The 26,861-nt window shown below is 42.8% G+C and overlaps 1 protein-coding gene across 1 annotated transcript in view; it reads left to right on the forward strand.

The window, feature by feature from the left end:
- Positions 1-26,861, forward strand: part of LOC138259657 (sodium- and chloride-dependent neutral and basic amino acid transporter B(0+)-like) — a 558,437-nt gene that overhangs the window by 466,916 nt on the left and 64,660 nt on the right. The window contains 1 exon segment of the mRNA XM_069207527.1: positions 24,405-24,514. Coding sequence (XP_069063628.1) covers positions 24,405-24,514 — 110 coding nt within the window.

Consider the following 26,861-nt stretch of genomic DNA (forward strand, 5'->3'; position numbering starts at 1 on the left):
TAAAGGTACTTTATTTTCATGACAATATGCCACAAGTATCTCAGTGAGTACCCCTAGTTAGAAGGTAAGTAATATACACAAGTTATATGTACACAAACCCAAAACAGGTAAGTAATAGTAAGAAAAGTAATGCAAACAGTGTAGAGTTACAATAGGATGCAATGGGTGAACATAGGTCTTGGGGCAACACAAACCATATACTCCAAAAGTGGAATGCGAATCACGAATGGACCCCAGACCTATGGGAGCTTGTAGAGGGTCGCTAGGAATGTAAGAAAACAGTCAGGGTGTCCAAGATACCCCACCCCAAGATCCTGAAAAGTAGGAGTAAAGTACACCTACTACTCAATAGAACACAATAGTCGTGATGGGGGGATTCTGCAAGAATCACAAACACCAGCAGAGCACTGAAGATGGATTCCTGGACCTGAGGACCTGCAAGGCAAGGGGACCAACTCCAAGAGTCGCAATAGTGTCCAGGGGGGGCAGGAGCACAAGAAACCCTGCATGAAGTGCAAGAAGGCTGCCTCTGGATGGAAGAAACCTAGGATTCTGCAACAACAAAGAGAGCTAGGAACTTCTCCTTTGGATGGAAGATGTCCCACGGCGTGCTGAAGGTTGCAGAAGTGTTCCCACAAAGAAATACTGCAAACAAGCCTTGCTAGCTGCAAGGGTCACAGTAGAGGTTTCTGGGTGCTGCTGGGGACCAGGAAGGACCAGGATGTCGCCTCTTGGAGGAGGAGACGGAGGGGGCACTCAGCAACTCAGAGAGCTCCCACAGAAGCAGGCAGCACCCGCAGAAGTACCGGAGCAGGCACTTAGAAGATTTGTGAACCGAAGCTGGCTCAGACTCACAAAGGAGGGTCCCACGATGTCGGAGTCCAATTCAGAGGGTTGAGCACTGCAGGATGGAGTGCTGGGGACCCAGGATAGGCTGTACACAAAGGAATCCTTGGAGAAGTGCACAGATGCCGGAGCAGCTGCAAAACACACAGTACACAGGTTTGCAGTCTAGCGTGGGGAGGCAAGGACTTACCTCCACCAAATTTGGACTAAAGGATCACTGGACTGTGGGAGTCACTTGGATAGAGTTCCTGTGTTCCAGGGACCACGCTCGTCAGGATGAGAGGGGACCCAGAGGACCGTTGTTGCAGTCTTTTGGTGCCTGCGTTAGCAGGGGGAAGATTCAGTTGACCCATTGGAGATTTCTTCTTGGCTTCCAGTGCAGGGTGAAGACAGACAGCCCCCAGAGCATGCACCACCAGGAAGCAGTCGAGAAAGCCGGCATGATGAGGCGCTACAATGTTGCTGGTAGTCGTCTTGCTACTTTGTTGCAGTTTTGCAGGCGTCCTGGAGCAGTCAGCGGTCGATCCTTGGCAGAAGTCGAAGAGGGAAGTGCAGAGGATCTCTGGTGAGCTCTTGCATTCATTATCTGAAGAATACCCCAGAGGAGAGACCCTAAATAGCCAGAAAAGGAGGTTTGGCTACCAAGAAAGGAGGATTGTCTACCAAGAAAGGTAAGAGCCTATCAGTGGGGGTCTCTTACATCACCTGCTGGCACTGGCCACTCAGCGCAGTCTAGTGTGCCCCCAACACCTCTGTTTCCAAGATGGCAGAGGTCTGGGACACACTGGAGGAGCTCTGGGCACCTCCCGTAGGAGGTACTGGTCAGGGGAGTGGTCACTCCCCTTTCCTTTGTCCAGTTTCGCGCCAGAGCAGGACTGGGGGATCCCTGAACTGGTGTAGACTGGCTTATGCAGAGATGGGCACCATCTGTGCCCATCAAAGCATTTCCAGAGGATGGGGAAGGCTACTCCTCCCAGCCCTTCACACCTATTACCAAAGGGAGAGGGTGTAACACCCTCTCAGAGGAAATCCTTTGTTCTGCCTTCCTGGGCCGGGGCTGCCATGACCCCAGGAGGGCAGAATCCTGTCTGAGGGGTTGGCAGCAGCAGCTGCAGTGGAAACCCTGGAAAGGCAGTTTGGCAGTACCCTGGTTCTGTGCTAGAGACCCGGGGGATCATGGAATTGTCACCCCAATACCAGAATAGTATTGGGGTGACAATTCCATGATCTTAGACATGTTACATGGCCATGTTCGGAGTTACCATTGTGACTGTATATATAGGTAGTGACCTATGTATAGTGCACATGTGTAATGGTGTCCCCGCACTCACAAAGTCCGGGGAATTTGCCCTGAACGATGTGGGGGCACCTTGGCTAGTGCCAGGATGCCCACACACTAAGTAACTTGGCACCCAACCTTCACCAAGTGAGAGTAAGACATATAGGTGACTTATAAGTTACTTATGTGCAGTGAAAAATGGCTGTGAAATAACGTGGACGTTATTTCACTCAGCCTGCAGTGGCATGCCTGTGTAAGAATTGCCTGAGCTCCCTATGGGTGGCAAAAGAAATGCTGCAGACCATAGGAATCTCCTGGAACCCCAATACCCTGGGAACCTAAGTACCATATACAAGGGAATTATATGGGTGTACCAGTGTGCCAATGAGAATTGGTAAATTTAGTCACTAGCCTGAGGTGACAACTTTAGAAAGCAGAGAGAGCATAAACGCTGAGGTTCTGGTTAGCAGAGCCTCAGTGATACAGTTAGGCACCACACAGGGAACACATACAGGGCACATACTAGGAGCACTGGGGTCCTTGCAAGCAGGATCCCAGTGACACAAGGGCTAAAACAACATACATACAGTGAAAAATGGGGGTAACATGCCAGGGAAGATGGTACTTTCCTACACTCATTTAAAGTTGAAGTTGTGTATGTTATTTAGTATTGCTGTATTTAAAACTAGATATTTTAATTGTATTTCCTCTTATTGAGGAAGCCACACTCACATGTACCAGGATATATCCATATTGTAAGAAAGTGCATCTTTTTGCATGATCACCACCATTTTTCCTGCCAACCAGGCCATATCTTCTCTTTATTCTTTTTTAAGGACAGCACATGTGTATTACATAGCAGACGGCCAACGTGTTTTGTCCTTTAAAAGAGGACTTCTTCAGGGCTATTCAGTCCAGTCCATTAGCTGGAAAACATTACGTAAGGGTTGTTGTCACCCTGATGGATATTAATGAAGGTACCCACAGTGGAGGATTTTTATACTATTGTTAGATGGACTATACTGTAGGAATGTGGTGAACTGAAAAAAATGGACTAAGTAGCTCTAAAGAAGTCCTATTTTAAAGGACGAAATTCATTGGTTGTCTGCTATGTAATACACATGTGCTGTCCTTTAAAAATGAATAAGGAGAAGGTTTCAATGAACTCAAATTAAAGAATTGGACTCTTGTATATGGGTTTCGTTCTGCATCATCAATTGTATACCATTACACTTTGTGGTATGCAGTAGCCACATTAACTCTCTGTGCTTCTTTATGATGAGTTAAAGAACAAGCTAGGATCATAATTTCCCCACACTTACCTCACTTTTTAACCTTGACATAGAACTTGTCACTTGACTTTTCCTTGAGAAATATCGATAGTCAATTATTGATCACACGTCATTCCAATTTTCCAACTATTATACCAGTGACACACATATCCCAGGTATCACCTTGGCAATATGAGGAGATCTCTGGCAAAGAGCCTCCTTTAGGTTCCTGCTGGGCTTTGCCGCACCAGCCCAATGAGGAGCAGACCTGACGATGAAGCATGCCAGCATTGAGTGAGTAAGAGCACTTACTTCTATAGGCTAATGCTCCTGGTGACCAGAAACATTCCAGGCCTTTACTTGGACAACTGGGTCAAAGATTTAAGAGACATATATGCTATTGTTGTTATTATATCAACCAGAAGAAGGACTTGCAGACAATCTATTCCCTCTTCCCTGACTCTCTCATAACTTCAGAAAGCAATCTCATTTTGAGTGGGTGCAAAAAAGGGATCACTGACATGATATCAAAATCAACAATCATGTGAAACAGAAATATTGTGTCAAAAATATTGTTTCCAGAAATATTGATTTTCTATCCTTGTAATGGAAAGTACAAGAAAATAAAAAAATACTGTTTCACACGTATATCTTTAAAAACATGCAAAAATGATATTTCTTAATATAGAAATCTTCAATATTTTAAAATATACCATTAATTTAATGCACCTATAAGCATATACATATATAAACACACATACATATATCTACGTGTGTATGTTCATTTATATATCTATATATACTCACATATAGATATATAATGTAACATATAATGTAACACAATTATTCAAAACGTATATTTTACATTAGTTTTGTTAATTTTTTTTAATTAACTACTATGAAAAACACATTTTACACATATATATATACACACACACACTTATTTATATAAAAATGCATGCCTAATATATATATTTTGACATGAAACAGAAAAAATAACAATTACATTCTGAAACATCAACATTAAATAATGAAACAAAACAAAAAAACACATTCACAAAAATGTTTTGTAAAGTATCATAAAATAAAAAATATAAACAAATATAAATATATTCGATGAATACTAGGAAATGTACTGAAGTTTGGTAATACAGATATATTATTCCCAATCCAATTTAGGCAACAGTAGATAAATTGTAGGACTTCGGAGGGGTTAAATACATGAGTGCTACTTCAAATATTGCAACAGAAGGGAATGCACTGGACTTCGGAAGAGTTACATTTCAGTGGCTGCCGGCAGATTTAGGAGGAAGGGGGTGGGCGGGATGCACACTCACACTTTCATACACACATGCACGCACATCCATTAACAACACTCATCAACATTAAAAAATGCATGCATGCACCAAATATTCATTAAAAAAGATCTCATACACACTTACCTTCAGCCTCGGAGGTCCCAGGAGGGTTGGAACTGCTGCCTTCCCTCGCTGGCTGACCTTAGGACCTTGAGGGAAGGCAGCAGTCCCAACTTCGTCACAGAGTGGGATGGGGTCAGTGAGACTGCTGACCCCACCCCACTCTGTGACAAGGTGTCACTGATTGACACTTGATCTGGGCGCTTCAGGGCTTAAAACTGAAACGCCCAGGTCGAAGTCAATGGGTCACTCAAGGGAGGGCCTTGAGGCACCTTTGCTGAGCCGAGGAGGTCGTGCCCTCAGGAGCTGTGACCTCTTCAGCCCAGCAACGTTCAGCTCAGGCAGCCAGGAGTCTGCACAAATCGTGCATGTCTACTCCTGGCTGCTTGATCTGAACATGAAGAGTGTCTGTCTGGCTGACCTTTGTTCAGCCTGACCGGCACTCTTCATGAGGGGCAAAAGGTGGGGGGGGGGCGTGGCCCCTTCTCCTAAAGGACCTGTTACATTTATTATTCCAACTCCAGTCTCTGCAATAATAGGGAAAGCATTGAACTTCAGAGGGGTAAAATATACTATTCTGACTTATGCTGTGTAACATTATGAAAAGCATTGGACTTCAGAAGGGTAAAACGTACTATTACCATTCTAGTCAAAGCAACACTATGTAAACTACTTCACTACAAATATAATACATATTTCAATACCCCTATGAACTTATAATTTTTTTTTAACTATGCACATTATTAATTAACATAACATGTATATAGAAAATAACAAAAAATAAACAAATTATCCAATTTACAAAATTCTTAAAAAATCTAGTAATTAATGTTTGTTAGAAATGGGTTTTCTGGTTGGCTAGGGTCTGCACCTAAGCCAGGCAGAACCCACCCACTCTAGTCAGGGCAAGGGAGTTACAAGTCCAAGATAACCCCTGCTCACCCCCTTGGTAGCTTGGCACGAGCAGTCAGGCCTAACCTAGAGGCAATGTGTAAAGCATTTGCACAACACACACAGCACATGTGACGCAAAATGTACACCACAAAGTAAACACAACACAGCTATTTAAAAAATAAACTGTATTGCACAAAACATACTTAGACCAACATTACACTTAAGTAATACCCTGCTACCTTAGCAGTTGTCAGAATGTTACACAAGTTACTAATACTCTGCAAGAATACGCAGTTGTCACATTAGAACACGTAAGTACTCAGGATTCTGCAACATAAGCAGTAGTCTGGAATTACAGTAAGAATTCTATGCAATTGTCATTAAAACTTCATAAATAACCACAAAAGGAACATTAGAGAACATATCACAAGTCATAAAAATACATATCAGCTTGTCATGCCCATAAAAGGAACATCAGCACATATATATAATGGCAGGAAAGCAGGTAGGACACCTATAAACTCCCTAAGGTCTATACGAGGCTCCTAGAGCCAGTATTTCCTAGAAAGTACCTGGTGTCCTGAAGAAGAGGCTCTCCCTGTGCCTACAGGAGGAGCATAGAGGGCCCACGATTTAGGTGGGGACCTGCCTCGGCCTCCTCACACCAGGTGTGGGCCCAGCTAACAATGATTGGGGTGAGAGGAAGGGAGCCTCCGTTGAGGTTTCACTTCCCTGTTTGCAGGGAAACAAAATGCCAATTTTTAAGAAAAAGGAGCGTCCTGCTCCTAGGGCAGAGATCGGAGAAAGGGGGGTGCTCCCTGCGCCTTCTCCCGAGTCCTGCGGTGAGGCTTTGGGAAGCTCGGACCCCTCTGGGGGTACGAGAAGGCACTCGCCCGCACCCAATGCAGTCTCTGTGACACCTCCACCCTCCCTTTGTACAGGCTGTCTGAAAAGTATGCACAAAGCCCCAACTGTCAGACGTTGATTGGAGGCAGGCTGCGAAACACCAGTCATAAGCACAGATAAATGCACACTTTCTAGAAGTGGCATTTCTGTGATAGTAATAAAAAACACAACTACGTCAGTAAGCAGCATTTCTCATCACTATCACAACCATACCAAACGTGCCTACGCTACCTCTCATAAATCAGACAATACCCCTTGCACATAAGGCAGGGCATTTACAATGCAATCCTATGAGAAGGAAGCACTCACAGCAGTGAGACACCAAGGCCCGTATTTATACTTTTTTAGCGCTGCATTTCTGTTGTTTTTTTATGCAAAATCGGCACAAATTTACAAAATACAATTGCATTTTGGTAGTTTGTGCTGCTTTTGCATCAAAAAATTACGCAAATGCAGGGATTAAAAAGTATAAATATGGGCCCAAGTTCGGCTGTTTGTCATACCAGGACAGGCCACGCAAAATGGCACATGTCCTGCCTTCTACGTACATGGCACCCTGCCGATAGGGCTAGCTAGGGCGTACCTTAGGTGTGACTTACATGTAGTAAAAGGGGAGTTCTGGGCCTGGCAAGTAAATTTAGATGCCAGGTCCCTGTGTCAGAAAACTACATACACAGGCCCTGCGCTAGCAGGCCTGAGATAGGTTTGACAGGCTACTTCAGTGGATGGCACAAGCAGCGCTGCAGGCCCACTAGTATCATTTAATTTACAGGCCCTGGGTATAGGGCTACCACTTTACAAGGGACTTATAGGTAAATTAAATATGCCAATTAGGTATAAGCCAATCATACCAATTTTGTAAGGGAGAGCACAAGCACTTTAGCACTGGTTAGCAGTGAAAAAGTGCTAAGAGTAAAAACGTCAGCCAACAAAGGTCAGAAAAATAAGGAGGCAAAAGACAAAAAGTCTGGAGAATGACCCTGTAAAAGGGCCAGGTCCAACAATTGCTTAATTATTACTTAGCTAATTTTCCATCCTATACCATTACAAACCTAGCAACCCACATCTAAAATGTAATGGAAATAAATAAGCACAACACAATTACACAATTTACATAATTATAAATCAATAAATATGTCATTATATATTAATACCTATTATTTTGTAATTATTATTTAATTAACTTCCCACCCTATACTCCTACAAGTTTAGCAACCCACAACTAAAATAAAAACCAAAATAAATCAGTATTACATAATGCACGTAATTAACAATCAATACAATAATTAATCAAATAGGTATTACTTCATTAACATCCCACTCTATGCCCCTACAAACCCAGCAGCCTGCACCTAAAATATAACTAAAATATATGATTATTACGAAATGTACATAATTAATAAACAACCACATAATTCATAATTATTTATAAATTATTTGGTAATTATTAGCTAATTAACTTCCCACCCTATACTCCTACTAACGTCACAACCCACAAATAAATTATAACGCAATTTAGAAATAAATATCAATCATATATGTATAAAAATTAATACATAATTAATAATTAACTATTCCTTAATTAACTTCACACCCATTCTCCCTACAAACCCAACAACCTGCTACAACACTATAAATTGCCATTAGCAATTAAAGTTTAACAATTCAAAATCAATTCAGATTACAAACTATGGCCCATATTTATACTTTTTTTGCGCCGCGTTTGTGTCATATTTTGACGCAAAAGCGACACAAACGTACAAAATATAATTGTATTTTGTAAGTTTGCGCCCCTTTTGCGTCAAAAAATGACGTACATGCAGTGCAAAAAAAGTATAAATATGGGCCTATATTTAAAAATAATAATAGCAATTATACAAATAATACTAACACATACAATTAATATTAATGCAAAGGTCAGCTTGACAGACACTCTCTATTTTCAGGTCAGGCAGCCAGGAGATAAAAATGGGCTGACTCCTGGCTTCCTGTGCTAAACTTTGCTGGGTTGAGGGTGTCACAACTTCCTTGGGCGTGACATCCTCAGCTTGGCAAAGGTCCTACAACCCCTCTCCCCCATGACAAGGGGGAGCATTAGTGTTAGACTCATACTTGGGTGAATCAGTTTTAAGCCCTGAAGTGCCCAGGGCTGAGGGTCTAACACTGACACCTTGTCACAGATTGGGTGGGGTCAGCAGTCTCTCTGACCCATCCTACATTGTGATGAGGTAGGAACTACTGCCTTCTCTCACTGGCTGACCTAATGAGGGAAGTCAGCAGCCCCAACCCTCCTGGTACCCCTGAGGCTTCCTGCCCCAAGAGTTGCAGCAGTTAAGTTTTGTTTTTAGTTGGCTGTTTGGTGCCTGCATGTATGTATGAATGTATGTGTTTTTGTGTGTGAGTGAATGTTGTGAATAGTTGTGTTCACGTGTCTAAATGTGAATATATGGGTGTAAGTGAGTGGGGATGTGTGTGTTTCTCCCACCCTCTCTAAGCTGTACTTACTAGCCACCACTGCTGCTGAGCCTATAGAAGTATAGGAGGACAAGAGCATATGGTTTAGTGGGATGAGGTCTCTGTAGCAAACCCCATGATTTGAAATGAGCCTCTGGGGAATTTGAGCTGTGGATTTTAGTTACTCCAATCACCCCTCAGTGTGTTCAGATACTGGGGATGAGGATCTATAGGTTTTTGTCTGAAATCAGGTTATTTTGCAAGAAGCATGCTTAGGGCTGCAATTCCTCAGTAAAATTGTCCAAAGAATAGCCAGCAATGTTGGACCATTTCTGGGTCTGTGCATATCACTGCTGTGTCTGCTTATTTTTCTTAGTCTATGCCTAAGTGGGAATGCCACTCCCAGTCATCTCCATTACCAGTCATGTACCAGCCAATGCCAGTGCCAGAGGCACCCAGTACCTTCATCAGCAGCATCTACTGAATACCAGAAACTTTAATTCTGCAATGAATGCCATGAATCGTTGAATTGTGCCCAGGATGTCCCAGACACAGTCTTTAAGCCCCCATTTAATAAGTACAATGTCAGCTTCTTAGATACATTTCATTGCATTTTTCTATCTGCTTCTGTGGGTCTTGACCGGTCCGGATTTTCCTTTGTATTTTGATAATCCTGCATTAAGGAAGAAAAAAAAACGCTATACTAAGTTTCGGTAATAGGTTAGTCACCTGCCTGAATGCAGCTTGAGGGTTCCTATTTATGTTGGATGTGGGCCCAGTGCTGTAATGGACCAAACCATGCAGATCCATGTAGCTTTATCCATCACGTTCACTCAGAAAAAAGTAACCTAGGCTGTACTTTCTTTCCACAAGTAAATAGAGGTGGTAAAAACATCGACATGTAGTTAGAAAATTAGAGTAAACGCGTTTTCTTTGATTTTAGGACACAAGAAAGGACACTAGGCATCTGAAATAGGAGCTGTTTTATCCACAGCTTTTGCTAACAAGCACGATGCAGGAAATATAGAAGTATGAGTTTTAATCAACTATTTTTGATTCTTCAAATTTGAATATTTATTTTTCAGAAATAAAACAGAAGGGGTCTTTTTTAATCGGTGCTATTTTAAAAAATGGCAGTGGTTGACATATGTAGTGTGGTTTTTCCAAGTATTTCCAAAATCCACAACTGTGTCCTATGTAAGACCCTCCTTTGGCCCCATAGTTAGAAATCTGCAACAATTAATACTTTAAATGAAAACAAAATGAGCACTCCTAACCTTCCTTCGTAATTCACTGGATTGATTCTCTCAAATGATTATGTCATATTTTGTAGAAGGCATGTGTATGCTTTTTATTAAAATGAGTGGCAATATACTCCAAAAGTTATTAATGATAATTCGTACAGGCGTTTATGAGCACTATAAGACTACTTCACATGCTTGCAACAGGTCTAAATTTACTTCAACCAGCTCACCACACAAGGCCACTTGCGGGTACTGAAAGGAATCACATAGGCATCAGTTGAGGAATAAAGCAACACTATCAGTGCAAGGGGAAACATTGAAATAAATAAACGTATACAAGCACATCTAACATATGCACACACCTACAGGAGTAGCATTAACTTTGTGCTTGCGCTTCAAGTGCTGTAAATAACAGATGTCCTAGAACCTGATTTAATTATATCAATTCAATGAAAATGTTTCATATCTCTGCGCAGCTTTAAGATGCATGCTTATAATTTTCTAACTTCTAGCCTTAGGACTAAATAAAACACAGTAATACCATGCCATAGGGCAGCCAAGACTGTTATCAACTTATCAATTCTCACTATATACACATCGGAAATTCGTCATTCATACTGGGATTCAAACTCCTTCCATAAAACATGTTTTATGGCACATACAAAATCCACTGTCTTCACAGTTCTTCAAGCCTGCATCAATACACAGTATAGCCTTACTACAGCAATATTGACTGTTTTGGGATATGGGAGGTCTATTCCTAGGACTATCAGGAAGAACTCTTGGCCAGCCATATCTGAGAAGAGTTATTTGTTTTTACATTATTTTGCCAAGACGCCTCATTGACGGCTTTAGAATAAGGCTTTGAGCACCACTTTCTGCGTTATCTGCCTCACAGTGAATATTCAGTATTACTAATTTCAGCATGCCAATTCTTGTGCTCTTCTTCTGTGACAGGAGGAAACAGTTCTTCGTCAGTATCAAGCCTTTTTCTTTCTGTCTTAAAGCCAATGGACGAAGAGCACATTCTTCTAAAATAAGCTAAACCTACTGGCTTTTGCAGTGCGTATTACACTCCTGTTAAATATTAGTGTGACCGGCTAGTACATTTCTACTCCCATAGTTACATTTCAAGCATTACTTCAATGGTGTCTTGCCTAGCTACGTCTTGTCTACATTGTATCCACCTTATTTGTTTCTAAATTAGTCTTTGTTCGTGAGTTTTTAAGATCTGTGTGCATGTTCTCATTTTTTCAGTTTCTGATGATCCTTGTAATTTAATACATGGTAAAAACGTTGTGGAGACTGGGGACATTGGGACGAATAATTGAGATTCTCTCAAAAATAACTCAATGGGATTCACCTTGAACAACTTCATCCTTAAAGTTTTATTTCTGCGGACTTATTACCCCTCACGGTGTGCAGTGTTTTTAAAGTGTTTTCACTTTCATTATGTCATAAATTGGAACTGAGAACAGCCACATAATTCTAAATTAGTAAATGGATGTTTTAAATGTTGATAGGCATTTTTGTATTTATTCTATCCAAATTTTGCACTAATTTAAAATATTTATAAGTCTTTTGATTTTCTGATTCTTTTAGATTTTACCATGGAAGACACTCTTGTCAGTTGAGTTGCTAATGTTGCCTTACACTCTGTAACCTATATTGGCACTCCTTTATTGTGGTCTTTTCTTGTAGGGAGAAAAGGTGTTTATAGCTCTACAATAATCTGGATGTTGTTTCTATGAAAATAGCAGCAAATAGTGGTTCTTTTCAAATGGATGGACTAAATCTTCTTTTAGCACCAGGAAGCCCTTTGGGTATGTGTGTGCTCTTGAAGTCCTGTTAGGTAACGAACATAACGTAACATAACATAGCATAACATAACATAATGCAGAGCCTGTGCATCGGCACAGGAGGAGGTAGTTATAATTTGAGTCGATTCTGTAGAATACAGTTCTTTTCTTGTGGCAGGACAGCAAGGATTTCATTGCCCCGTCCACTGCCCCAACTTCACTTAACCACTCTCTACAGGATGTTAGGATTGATAGCGTCACTGCTACAGACGGAACCAGTGGACCAAGCACACATTTGGGGCATGTGACAGAGTGATTGCTAACAGCTAGAAACAAAGGGAGGGCATTAATGCTGGTTTTGAAGTCTTTTGTACCACATTCAGTATAACTGACCATGGCATCCTTGTTTATTATCTACGCTTATGGTACTCAGTTATTGTTCCCAATCACAGAAAAGCATACATACTTAATACCCATTTTCAGGACTTCAAAGCCTGGATGAACTGGAATTGTCTGACCTTCAATACCTGCAAGATAAAACTGATACTATTTGGTTGATAAACCTAATTAGAACTCCACAAACCTGCATATTGGAAAGATTGAGGTACCACATATAAGAAAAACAAACATTTTGGTTTATTTCCTCCATTCACAAACAATTGAAGCTAATGTAATGTGTTCAAAAGAAATTGAAGTAATTACATTAGAACATTGAGCCTTGTTTATGGTTTGGCAACAAGTTACTGTGTTACAGACATAACAGAGTACCCTGTCCACCAAACTCCTGGTTCATCTGCTGTATTTAGAGTGAGGCAAAGAATTGTGTCCGCCAGCAGATCTTTTCACTGGGTCTGCTAGTGGAAACCTTTGACTAAATGTCCAATATCTCCTAAGCTAAGAAACTCCACCCGTGTCGATGGAGCCATAGGAAATAGTGGCTGGTGGCAGGACTCCAGCCACCCTTATCACCCAGTAGATTTGCATGTGCCTTACCACAAAGCCAACTGTGACGCTCTGACTTCTACATCTGAGATGGCAGATTGGAGGGGAAATGAGGTAAATACTTACCTTTTCTCCTGAATTCATGTCTGTTTTAAACTGGGCACAACTCCCCTGTCACTGCACTTGAAGGTAGTGACTCCGTAATGCCTATGTACGTTGTGTGGTCACTGCACATGACCTCTGGACCACTGCAGTCATATACATGTCAAAGCAATTTTTTTTAAATTACTGCGACATGCATATGATGAGGACACAAGTGTATCAGACATGGATAGGGACACACTGGTACAAGACACATATTGCACACACACACATCTCATTTTGATGTCAGTATTCATGCCAAATGAATGCTGGCACCACAATTACATTACATTTTTACTTGTTAACTAACTCCATAGGTGCACATTGCAAAGGGATCTATACCTGTAATGTTGTGCTTCCTGTAGTGTATGTGAGTCAGTATGTGTATGTGTGTAATGTGATTAGCTGGTTCAGGTGGAGGGAGCTAGAGTGGGTGATGTATTTGTGTCAGTATGTGTGGCACGTACATCTGGGTGTGAAGTGGTTGTGTATTTTTCATTGTGTGTTGTGTCGATGTCTGCAACATTTAGTTCAGTGTTGTTGTTGAGTGGCGGACGTTGTTGGGATGTGTGTAGTTGTGTCTCTTGTGTAGTGTGTTTGTGTATTTGAGTGTGCAGTTGTATTAGTGATTATCTCATGTTTGGATGCAGTGTCAATAGTGTGTGTGTGTGTGCTGTGTCTTAGATGTATGGCAATGTGTGTTCTTGGCATGTACGGGTTATGTTGCTTTGGTACGGCAATGGATAACAGTGTGTAAGTGATGCGTTGAGTCGTGTGTCATGCAGGGGACACATATGGTGAAGGAACAGTGTGTGTGTGTGACTTACCTCTATTCCATAGCCACTCCCTATTTATGATGTCCTTTGGATCCAGCGACGGGCTCCCTCAGTCAGTCATCCATCGGCAATACACCACATGCACAGCTGTAAATCTAAGGTTGTGTGAACCCTCTTTCGCGTAGGCTCTCATTATTCTAATGAGACTACTGGATTTTGAGCAGCAGAATCACCTGCGGTGTGGGAGACTAAGTCTAACCCACTGCTGGTGACACCTGTCCTTCCAATCCGGGTTTTGCTCCGGCTAACTAGCAGTGCCTCATCTCCACCCAAGGATAGGGTTGACTGGGCAGTCGAGGGCATTACATAAGTGGTTTCTCAGTGAAGCCGTGGGCACTCAGGTCTCATCCATTTCTCTCAGTTACATTTAGTCTCGTATATAAATGACAAACAGAGGCAGTATATGTTTCAATAATGAGTTTGATAAAATGACTGAGTCTTAGATAGCAAAGTGTGAGATGCAATAACTAGGACAACACAACATGACAGAATTAAAATTGTGACAAGAAGGGTGAAGCATAAAAATAACGCTATCATATTGTCACTATTGCCAATAGACTAACTCCTACCTAAGCTATGATAGAGCACAGCAAATTAAGCTCTAATTATGCCCTTCAGGTTCCCCTGGGAAGATATCATCCCCCATACCTGAGCAAAGGCCTGCGGTTTGTGTTAGCCTTTGTAGCAAAGCATTCGGCAATCAGCGTACAGTCATGGTTCTCTGGCTGGAATCTCCCTCTTACATGTAAGGGACATGGAAGTGTTTTTATAACAACACAGCTGATGTTCTGGGAAAATGTCCCTACATAAGGATGTGTGTTTTCTACGAATGTTGGAGACTAAACTTCTACCAGGTTCACTGGCTATGTACAGTGCTGTAGCCTTAGAAGAAGCACAGAGTGATCAAGAATGTCTTCTTTGAGAACAGAGTGCTGGCCTAGGCAAAAACAGTTAGATAAAAAGAAAATAAAACAAGACCGTAAAAGTGGCTATTGTAACAATAATAAAATTAAGCCAAATAAAATATATCTAGGTTAAGGTGCACAGCAGCTTGGCCTAGTGTGTTAAAATAACGTGCATGGAGCTATGGCTAAAATGGCTACACAACACCCTCCCATTGTCGGTTGAAGGTGGTTCAGAGCCTAAGGACAAAATAAAATTGCTACTAAAAGCTCAACCTAAGATATATATGTAAAAGCAATGCCAATTATAACAAGTTGAAGGGACAGATGAGCATGTAGCAGGACATTGTAAAACATAAACATGTGGCATAAACCGAATTTCAAAAGGCAACGTTATTTTTTAAATGTTCCAATCGATTCCGGGTCCATAGAGGACAGGAAATCTTCCACTTCATCCGTTATTAAAGTTGGAAAGTCATCGCCAAAAAGGATCAAGGAGAAGTTGTGTTCCAGAGCCTCAGCCTCAGCCAAGGCGGCATTCTGTGGTGTGCCCAATGATGAGTCATGTGCCACATCCTCCAGGAAGGGCGACTCATAAGTAGCTTCGTGTAGCAAACACAACCTCAATGCGCATGTCTGGTAATGAGCCCTCAGAGTGAACCTCAACAGATCAGCTTCCAATGAAAGCAAGCGCTGCGTAGAAAGACAGACTTCCAGTGTGTGTTCGAAAGAGCACCAGAGGCACCGAAACACGAGCTGCACACAGTGTAAAACTGGTCGGAATGACAAAGACCAGTCACACTCTAATTGCTCCAGGAGTGTTGCTCCAAAATACTACATCATGCGTTCACGACACAGCTGCGCTGATGGGAGCGATTTCATTCCTCCTTGTTGCGACGGGACAGCCATTGCGCATAAAAAATAGCAACAGCAAGATGCCAGCTAATATAGCCAAAGTTACTGGAAATCCCCCAAAAATAGTAGAAAAAATTGAGTGGATGGCTGATGGTATTAAACCGAATATGGAGGAGAAGGTGTGAATGAAACCAGAATTACCAGCTTTAAAGAAATGTACTGGACGCATTAAATATCTGTACCACGAGTTCACCAAAATGTCTCGGAAAGTTTGTACTTAAAAGGGACTGTATTTCTGCTGACGACATGGCCACCTGAAGTGTGTAGATCTTGCATGCAGATGCAAGGGCCACAAGCTTTTGACACAAGTCTGCTCAACTTGTCAAAATCCACATTTGAAGTAGCAATGTGAGGCCAAATGTCAGCTACTTCTTTTATGTCAGTGGGGGTAAAAAGTATGTTCCCGCAGCATGTAACGACCTTAGAGACCAAAACAACATAAACTATTCTGGCTCGCATCCCACAACAGTCTTCACCATTGAGGAGGACATAGCTGCAGTTTGAAAGCACCTGGAACGTAGGTCTAATCAAGGGGACTGGAACTCCCTTCAGATAACAAGCCAAGTTTGCTGCATACGCGTTACACGCCCCATGCAAGGGCAGCTGTTTACAAATCAACGAATGGCTGACAGAAGTCTCGCATTCACTACTGCTAAGAAAGACTTCTTTCATGCCACTAAGACATTTGTATGAGAAGGGAAGCTCCCACACCTCATGGATGTAACTATCTCCCAGCCTTTCATATCTGCCTACCGGAATGTGTTTCAAACAGGAGGTGAATTGAAGTGTAGAAATAGGCAGTTTGATGACCCCGTGTATTAGCAGATGGTATTTCAGCCACAGTAAAAGGCAACTTTTCTAATTTCTTGATGTTTAGCATGACATAAGTCGCTTCCTTCTTAGCCATTAGTTGTTTTTGCCGCTTTAAATTAAAGGAAGAAAATATTTTCCTTGCGCTGACATGCTGCCAGGGAATGCGACCTGCCTTCAATATTTGAAGTGTCCAACTCAACTGCATAATAGACCTTAGCTGACTCTGTCCATGGGGTAATGAAGACATATCTGTTTGTATGATGTCTAAAGAAGAGAGAATGGGCCTGATTACAACTTTGGCGGAGGGGGTTAAACCGTCCGAAATGTGACAGATAACCCACCCGCCGTATTACGAATCCATTATATCCTATGGAACTCATAATACGGTGGGCTGGATATCCGTCACATTTGGGACGGATTAACACCCTCCACCAAAGTTGTAATAAGGCCCAATGTTATTTAAGGTGTATATCCAGTCGGACAGGGTATTAATCCCATTATCTACAAAAGCCAATGGCTTTTTTAGATTTTCGTGGTCTATATGCCTTAACCGGGCAGCTGCTTCTTGTTGGGAAAGCTTCCAAATTTTAATATATACTTCATATAAAAAACGCTTTCTGCTGTGTTTCTTGGGGCCTAACAGGAAGTCCTGCAAGTCAGTATTATTAGACAGGAGATGGAAGTGTTCTCTAACCGCATCTACTGAGGAAGTTCTTAACCATTGCTGGCATAGTTTCCCTACACTATATGTTGTAACTATACTCGCATGTTCGGATGATATATAGCGAGAGTCTGGCCTATTAGTTCTAAAAACCCCTAAAGAGTTGATAAAACGTTGGTGACACCCATTGGTATCTATTAGCCAAAATAACCACCCGCCGGGACGTGTCAGTGAAACATTAAATGTACCATTCTGGACCCATTCGTCGAGCTGATCTTCAGTTGCATTTATATATTTTTGCCATTTATAAAACTTTGCAGGGGCAGGTATGCTGGGCGTGTTTAATTCTTTGATCTTTGCTAAGCCTAGACAACTTGTTTGTTGTACTGTTTCACTTAAGAATATCATTTGTACAGGTATCAGGCATGCTCTGAATAAAGCCTCCTTCCCCCTTATTTGCCAGTGTCTATTTCCCCATACACTTTTCAAGTCAATCGATTTCAGTCAATATTCATAGCCTTCTATAGCCAACAAGTATTCCGAATGAATACATTTCATATTCATCAATAATATATGTATATCTTTAGTAGGTGGCAATTTAAAATAATATGGCTCAGCATTTTTTACATTATGCCCAGAAAAATTTTGTAAACTTTTCAGAATATGTTTTGGAACTCCCTTGTGCTGGAGTTGGACAATGTTCCCATTGTGTATAATTATAAACAGTTTTGGGGCTGCTCGCTCTATGTATGAAATGGTGTCCATAATAATTATAGCAAAACATATCACCACAATTTTCTTTAGATTGATAAACATCTTCGTTTTCAACTACAGTATAATACTGCAATTCAGTCATCATAGAATCAACTGTTTTCACATCCCAATCATCAGAAACAGTGCCGGGTATTATAACATCATTCATTGACAGTTTGAACACATATGGTATTTGAATAACTTCCGTGGGATCATATATATCAAATATTACTTTATTCCAAACAATCCCATCAGGAATTGGTGTTGTGAAAATTTTCACAAAAGATAAGTCTCTCTGGACCTCATGTGATGAAAAATGTGGTTTTAGGACCTCATCCACCAATTCAACTGTTGATTTCTCAGGAAGAAAATGACCATGTATTAATAAAAAGAAAGTGATAACAAAACCAATCCAAAGTAGGAAAGCTAGTACTGTGAAGGAAAGCCATAGATAGTTCCATGGAAAACCAAAATATGTTACTTTAAGCCAGTTCATTAGCTTACGTGTGTTTGATAGTTCAGGTGTCGAAGAAGCAAATGAGTCAGAAACGTCATCATTGATGTCGGCAAATTATCCAGAAGCAGTTTGTGCAAAAGCTGGAGTTGTGTTCATTGGTGGAGTTGGTGTTTCTCACGGTGGTACAGAATAAACTGGACCATCCATCTGTGTTGAAGCTGTATCGAAGTGATCAACTATTTTTGTATTATTTGATGTTAGTGGAATCAATGCAAGATCAATTTCCACCCTCCCCAAGCTCGGAGAGGTGTCAGTGTTGCTGCTCACAACTTGTAGAGGAACGTCTTGACCATTAGTGAGAGGGATTTGGGAACTACCAGGTGTTCCTCTTGGTCTGCTGTGCAGGATCGGACACATGGTGTAGCTTAACATTGTCGATGGAGACAAAATGATTTTCTTTGCCACCTGCCAACGGCGGTAGAATTACAGTTCTGGTATCATGTATCCCCAAGACTGGGACTGGTGCTCAATAGGAAGGACCAAATTCTTTTTTCATAGTGATCTTTCACGTGCTGGTTCCCCGATTCTGGGAATCCAGCCGGTAGGCATTATAGGTACATCCTTGATTCCTGTAGAGGCAGCACTGATGGAAGAATTGTCATCACAGAACTGTTGCAATTCCTGTAGGACAGTGGCAAGTTGATTTATGTCAAAAGGTCTTTCTGCCGCCTCCTCACCAGGGCCATCAAGATCAGGAACATACATTTGAGTTCCGAACAGGCACTCATATGAAGTACGACCCCCCAGGGACCTTCTAGGCTGATTGTTAAGTGCTCTATGAACTCCACACAGGTGATTAAGCCAACTACAACCCATACCTGGCTGTTAAGGATTTTTACATCACGGTTTAATCGCTCCACAAAACTATTTCCCTCAGGATGAAATGGAGATGAGTACTGGAGTTGGACCCCCAACTAAACCATGGTGTCCCTGAATGCCCTTGAGGTGAAAGCAGGGCCCTGGTCCGAGTGGTAAGCCACAACCGCATAAGTACCGATAAAGGCTCGCAAATCTTTAATAACAGTCCGAGCGTCAGCTAGCGTTGTGGCCACACCCATAAAAATCTGGAGCAAGAATCAACAGCGACTAATATATACTTGTATGCACTATTTAGTGTTAGGGGACCACAATGGTCCAAGTACACACATTGTAATGGTTTATTTTAAATCAAGAGGGGTGTCTCCGGCAGGCGTTTGTTTGGCAGTGGAAACTTTGATTTGTTGGCAGATGTCACAGCAAAGGACATACTGCTTGGTCTCTTTGTATAGGCCTGGCCACCAATAGTGGGCTTGTAAGATTGAAATTGTTGCCGCCACACCAGCATGGGCCGATGCCACCCCTTCATGCGCTGCTTTAATTAATTGTGTTCTTATATCTCTGTTGGGAATATCTCGTACCCCTACGCCTGGTATCTTAACCTCAGCGTTCAGCATACCTCCCATGCAGTAGGAATATTTGTCAGGAAATCTTTTTGGATAGGGCGTACCATCTGCCGTAGCTGTCTCGGGAGTCCATATGTCTGAGTCCGGTTTTGAATTCAAGCGAGTTACTGCAGCAACAGCAGCCACTGCTGACTTTGCGGCTTCATCAGCAAATGTATTTATATATACAATGTATCACTTGCTAGGTTTTTAGGAACCAGAACACTGTCTGTTACAGGAGGGAGCATTGGTGGGAGTGTTGTGTAGGCTCTCATTATTCTAATGAGACTACTGGATTTTGAGCGGCAGAATCGCCCATGGTGTGGGAGACTAAGGGGGTCATTACAACCTCGGGGGTCTTTTTTCGAGACCGCAGATGGACCGCCGTGTGGAAGACCGCTTGGCGTATTATGACTGTTGGCTGCTCTCCGTCGTTATTCCGACAGAGAGCCGCCAACAGCCATACTTGAGGGCGGCGGGGAAGTGGAGGTTGCTCCACCTCCACCGCCACGCCAACAGAACACCGTCCAGCGAATCACGTCCTGTGATTCGCCGTGGCGGTGTTCTGTTGGCGGTGTGGTATTGGCGGAGCTGCCCCCATGGCTCCCGTCCCCTCCCGGAGGATCGACGGACCAGGTAAGTCTATTGTCCGTTGGGGGAGGGGGGTGAGGGGTGTTGGGTGTAGTGTGCGTGCATGGGGGTGTGCGTGTGTGTATGTAGAGGGGGGTGTGAGTGCGTGTATGCTTGTGGGGGTGTTGTGTGTATGGGAATGAGTGCGTGTATGGCTGTGGGTGTGTCTGTATGGATGTGTGCGTGTATGATTGCATGTGGGTGTGCGTGTCTGACTGTGTGTGTGGATGTAGGCATGTATGTCAGGGTGTGTGCGTGTGTGTGTTGGTGGTGCCTGCATGCGTGTCAGGTGTGTGTGAGTAATGTTATGTTGGGGGTCGGGGTGGGGAGAGGGGCCCTGCCACCTTTGGGGGGTAGCAGGGGTAGTGGGGGGTGTAGGGGAGGGAATCGGGGTGGGGGAGACCCCTATCAGTGCCAGGGAAGGAATTCCCTGGCACTGATAGTGCTTACCCCCATGGATTTCATGGCGGTTCAAACCGCTGGAAATCCACGGCGGCAAGCCGGGTCCAAATACCTCAGGCAGTATAGTGCCGGGCGCCGGGCTGGAGACCCAGGTCTCCAGCCCGGCGGTCGTCTCCGCCCTGGCGGGCGTGATGGAGAACCGGCGGATGACCATGGCGGTAACTGCCATGTTCATAATACACCAAGGTAAGACCGCCAGCCTGTTGGTGGTCTTACCGCCGGTTCTCCGCCATCTGCCAGGGTTGTAATGACCCCCTAAGTCTAATCCACTGCGGGTGACGCCTGTCGCTCCAATCCGGGTTTTGCTCCAGCTAACTAGCAGTGCCTCATCTCTACCCAAGGATAGGGATAATTGGCCAGCCGAGCACATGACATAATTGGTTTATCAGCGAAGATGTGGTCACTCAGGTTTCATCCGTTTCTCTCAGTTACATTTAGTCTCATATATAAATGACAAATAGAGGCAGTATATGTTTTAGTAATGAGTTCAATAAAACAACTGCATCTTAGATAGCAAAGCGTGAGCTGCAATAACCAGGACAACACAACATAACAGTATTAAAATTGTGACGAGAAGAGTGAAGCATAAGAATAACTCTATTATATTGTCACTATTGCCAATAGATTATCTCCTACCTAAGATATGATAGAGCACAGTACGTTAAGCTCTAATTCTTCCCTTCAGGTTCCCCTGGGAAGACATCATCCCACATACCTGAGCAAAGGCCTGTGGTCTGCGTTAGCATCTGTAGCGAAGCATTCAGCAATTAGCATACAGTTGTGGTTCTCTGGCTGGAATCTCCCTCTAGCATGTAAGGGACAAGGAAGTGTTTTTATAACAACACAGCTGATGTTCTGGGAAAATGTACCTACGTAAGGATGCGTGTTTTCTATGAATGTTGGAGACTAAACTTCTACCATGTTCACCGGCAATGTACCATGCTGTAGCCTTGGAAGAAGCACAGAGTGATCAGGAATTTCTTGTTTGAGACAGAGTGCCGGCCTAGGCAAAAACAGTTAGATAAACAGAAAATAAAACAAAACTGTAAAAGTGGCTTATTGTAACAATAATAAAATGAAGCCGAGTAAAATATATTTAGGTTAAGGTGCACAGTGGCCTGTCCTAGTGTGTTAAAATAACGTGCATGGAGCTATGGCTAAAATGGCTACACAACATCACCATCTTGACAACTAGGAAGAGCACTCCATTGTGGGGGTCGGCAGCGCAGCCTAAATGCACCTAAATACAGTGGGCGACACACTGTCTACGTGATGGAATATTCTGGTCCGTTACTACTGCGGATAGGCAGTAATACCATCAAGATCTACATCAGGCCCTTGGTCTTTTCATCCTTTTGTTAAAATAAGTACCAATTTTGATTGTTGAGTAATATTTCTACATAAAATGCCTTTTTGAAAAGTAATTTGGATAAAAGAGTGATATAAATGCTACATTGATAACTTTACTATTCACCTGGACACATAAATATGTCTGGTCAGATTGTCCTTTAATACACTTTTTTTTTTGGAAGCTGTCTGTATGTTAGTTTGCTTTGGATCTCATATGTGGATTGAGGTTTTTATTTTGCCCTAATCAAAAATAGTTATGAGCAATGCTGTATATTGTCAGTGGATCCATATTGTCAATTATCATGCACCAGAACAGGAATGTGACAATAGATAACAGATGTGAATTGTGGTCTTTGAATATGTAATCAAGGTTTGAGGCTGTGAAATTTCCTTTGTTTCCAAACAGGCATTGAGCACTATTTGCTCTGAATTATATTTTCTTTTATCGTCTTTTCAAGATAATAGTGAATGATTGTACTCCCATCACAGGACTATGGGGTTATTCTGACCCTGGTGGTCTTCAAACCGCCATGGTAAATGTGGCGGTCCCACCTCCAACAGTCTGGTGGTGCAGACCGCCATATTATGAGTGTGACGGCTTGGCCTCTGCAGACCAGCCATGTCTCCACTCATACTGTCATGGCGGACTGAACTACTGGGCTGGAGAGGATCATCTCCAACCAGGCGGTCCATAGAAGACCGCCCGGGGTATTAGGAGCCGGCCTTCTGACTTGGTTTCTGCGGCTGTAGCCCAGTCAGGAAATCCATGGCAGAAGGGCTACTGGTGACAGGGAATTCCTTCCCTGTCACCGGTAGATGGCTCCTCCGCCCCCCCAGCAAGCACTTGACCCCTCCCTCGCCTCCAGGCACAGCACCCCTCTCACCCACCCCCCTTCAGACACTGTACCCCCCTTGCATACACAGACACCCACACACACCATGCATACACCCATTAACCTACACTTAAATACACACATCCACTCACACGCATCCATGCACGCATTCACAACTCCATTCATACACGCGTTCACAACTCCATTCATACACACATTCATGCACGCATACGCACACCCATCCAAACACGAATTCTCACACGCATACACACTTACATGCAGACACGCACTCACTCCAACATTCAGACCTGCATACAGTCAATCAATCAGTATTTATAGAGCGTGGCTACTCACCCGTGAGGTTCTCAAGGCACTGGGGGGAGAAGAGGGGCCTCTTCTGAAGAGCCACATCTTGAAGGTCTTCCTGAAGATGGTGAGCGACGGGCTTTGTCTGAGGTGCAGGGGGAGGTTGTTCCAGCTCTTTGCTACAGTGTAGGTAAAAGATCATCTTCCGGCGGTGGTTTTGCCGATGCGAGGGACGGTGACCAAGGCCATCTGGGTGGAATGGAGCATACAACCACGCATTCACACATTCATGCACACACCACACACTCATACATGCACACACAACACCCCTGCCCTCCAACCTCTCTCCCCTGTAGGACCAGTTCCGGGGAGAAAGTCGTCTGGCAGGGAAGGGGAGCTTCCACTGCCGGCAACGCTCGCCAACAGGACACTGCCAGGCCATATTATGGCCCATAATATGGTGGGCGGTGTCCTACTGGTGGGGCAGTACCTGTGGTAGAACCGCCAGAGCGCCTCCGCCCACCAGCACAGCTACTGCGGGATTTCCGCTCAAAGTGTGGTAGAAATCCAGCAGTACCCATGATGTGGCGGGCAGTAGCCTACCAGCACTGGTGGCCTCTTGGCACCATCAGCTTTGGTGGTCTTCTAATGAGGGCCTATAATTTTTGGTGAAATTTTCAATTGCTGTCTTACATATCTCTAAGGTAATTGTAATAGCAGTATTCGCCAATGTACATTTTTTATTCCATCAATAAAAGCTACAAATACACTTACATCCTGAAAACAATAACCTTCATTATTGTTTTTACAGGTGCAAATAGATTCATTAAAGATATAGAAATGATGATTGGAAAGAAGCACTGGATCTTCTGGCTGTGGTGGAGAGCTTGCTGGTTTGTCATGTCTCCTGTACTTATAACAGTAAGTGCTAAGCATCTTTGTGTTGACTCCTGTAACAGAAAGAAAGCAGATTGTTTACTCTCTGTGAAGTGCACAAACATACATTACAATAGCATCATATATCATATCGTTTCTCACACAAAGGGGATGTAGGGTGGTGATACTTGAAACAATATTAATGTTCACACTTATATCCAGCTAGTTATATATTTCACAAATTTGTAATGCAATCACCTGACCCTCGTGATGCCCTGATTTTTAATGATTACATTGAAAACTCATAGGTCACAATTTTCAAATAAGTGCACAAGTGTCAATGACGCCTGCATAGCTCATCTAAAGCTCTCAAAATTTAGTATTTTGGTAGTCATTGTTCAATATGCTGTTTATTTGTATTTAGACTTACATGTTTCAAAAACAGATTGAAAATCTGTTTTCACTGCAGTCAATCCACAAACATGTAAAACAATCGTTAGAATGTTTTAAGTGCTTACTTAACAGAAAATCCAAACTTCAACCATGAGTAAAGGTATTTATTATAGAGTGTGGTTGTGCGACCTTTCTGTGTAATAAAGACACAATTCGGTATCGGGTCTAGTCCTTGGTAGCTGCAGCTTAGAGCAGTCAGGGTTTATCAAAGGAATAAGTGTAAAGCATTATGAAGTACCAAGACAGATAGGAAAATATGTAACACAATAAAAATTCAACCCTAATTTATAAAATTAGTTCTTATTTGTATCTTTGAATAGACACCTCAATGACAAAAATCCACCAGATGGTTCTGGAGCTGTGATTGTTTAAAGAAACAATAAACCACTGGTTTTTACCTGGTGTAACAAATCATTTTAATCTACTGCAGCTTGTGGTTTAGGGTTAGCTACAACAAGTTACTTGAAAAAAGCTATATGGGCATTCTTTTTTGAACAAAATACAACAGAGAGCCAGTCAGTGGGGATAATATGGTTCAGTTCAACAGTTACCTTATAGTAAAGCAGTCTACAGTCCAGTTCTACAATCTTTGGGCCTACTGTGATAGGAATTAATTGAGTGGTCCTGATGCAGGATGCTGAAGATGCTCAACAACGCTGAGCCAGTGTTGGGGTTCTTCATTTGGTCACCCCTTGGTCCATGAACATGGAGGGGCAACTTTGCCTCAGGAGTCAATGTACCACGAAGCCTGGGTGATGTTCACCCAAAAATCCTCTGCCACTTGTCTGCTGGTCTGGTCACTGATTACTGTGAAACTAGTGACTCCCTTTAACTGGCAGTAACCTCCTTGCTAGGTGAACAAACTGCACTCCAACAACACTTCCAGGTCTTTGGTGTAACTTTTGAGGTTGGGACTTGGTCACCCAGCTGCAATTCAGCACTCATTGGCGATATATTTTCATGGCTGCCAACGCTTCAATGCAAGCTTCTTTACTTTTTATGGCCCTGGAAGGGAGTCAGTCAACTGTCTCTTGGAGTGATCTTCTTGGTCTGGGGATCGGGATGACTTTTCCTTGATCAGAACTTCACAGGCACAATCCTTTCTTTACTAGCCCAAGGTGCAGCAGGTGCAGTCGAGTCTTTGGTACGGCCTCTTTTTGCTGGTTTGAAGGAATAGCAGGCAGTCCTTCTTCATTCCTCTTACCAGTACAGAATGATCTGAGGTATGGGTGCCAGGAGTGCCACTTTTATGCCCATTTTGTGCCCTTGGGGAATACGGTGACTACCAGCCAATGCGCTATCATGTCACCATCTACATAGTGACAACTTCCAGCAAAGTGTGACACCTGGCTATCCCAGAATGCAACATTCTACCCACTTCCTACATGGCAGAAGACTCCTCTTGGCGTGTAGTGCTCCCTAGCCCATACCATAGTTGTGGCTACCTGGGGGATACACGCTCATGAAAAAAGTGGGCTGATAACTGCTTATTCCTCCCTGTTCGGGGTGCCAGCTAAATAAAAGAGCACCTTCTCTCGAGTGTGACTACCATTTGACATTCACAGATAGCCTCATCATTGAAGCTCACCTTTTGGACTCACACCCGGTTTGGGCATCCTGCCTAAAGGAGGTCACACTTCTTCCCTTGAAAGGCCCATTGTGTTAATTCCTGAGAGCTGTTCACACCTTTCTCTGGGAAGGAAAAAGTCTTTCTCAAAGAAAGCAGCTTATGTGCAACCCTAAATGCTCACTGGAAAGTTTTGGGCAACAAAGTGGCCACTTAGTAAATTTGGCATTTGTGCAAAAGTTACATTAAATGCGACTTGGGCAAAAAGCCAGGTGTATTTCAATGATTCTTTTGATTCTTTGAACTATCATATTTAGTAATTCGATTCAGAAGTTATCACTGTCGAGTTGATGGGCATGTAAACCTGCACTC

This window comes from Pleurodeles waltl, chromosome 2_1 (assembly GCF_031143425.1).
Source record: "Pleurodeles waltl isolate 20211129_DDA chromosome 2_1, aPleWal1.hap1.20221129, whole genome shotgun sequence".
NCBI classification, from domain to species: Eukaryota; Metazoa; Chordata; class Amphibia; order Caudata; family Salamandridae; genus Pleurodeles; species Pleurodeles waltl.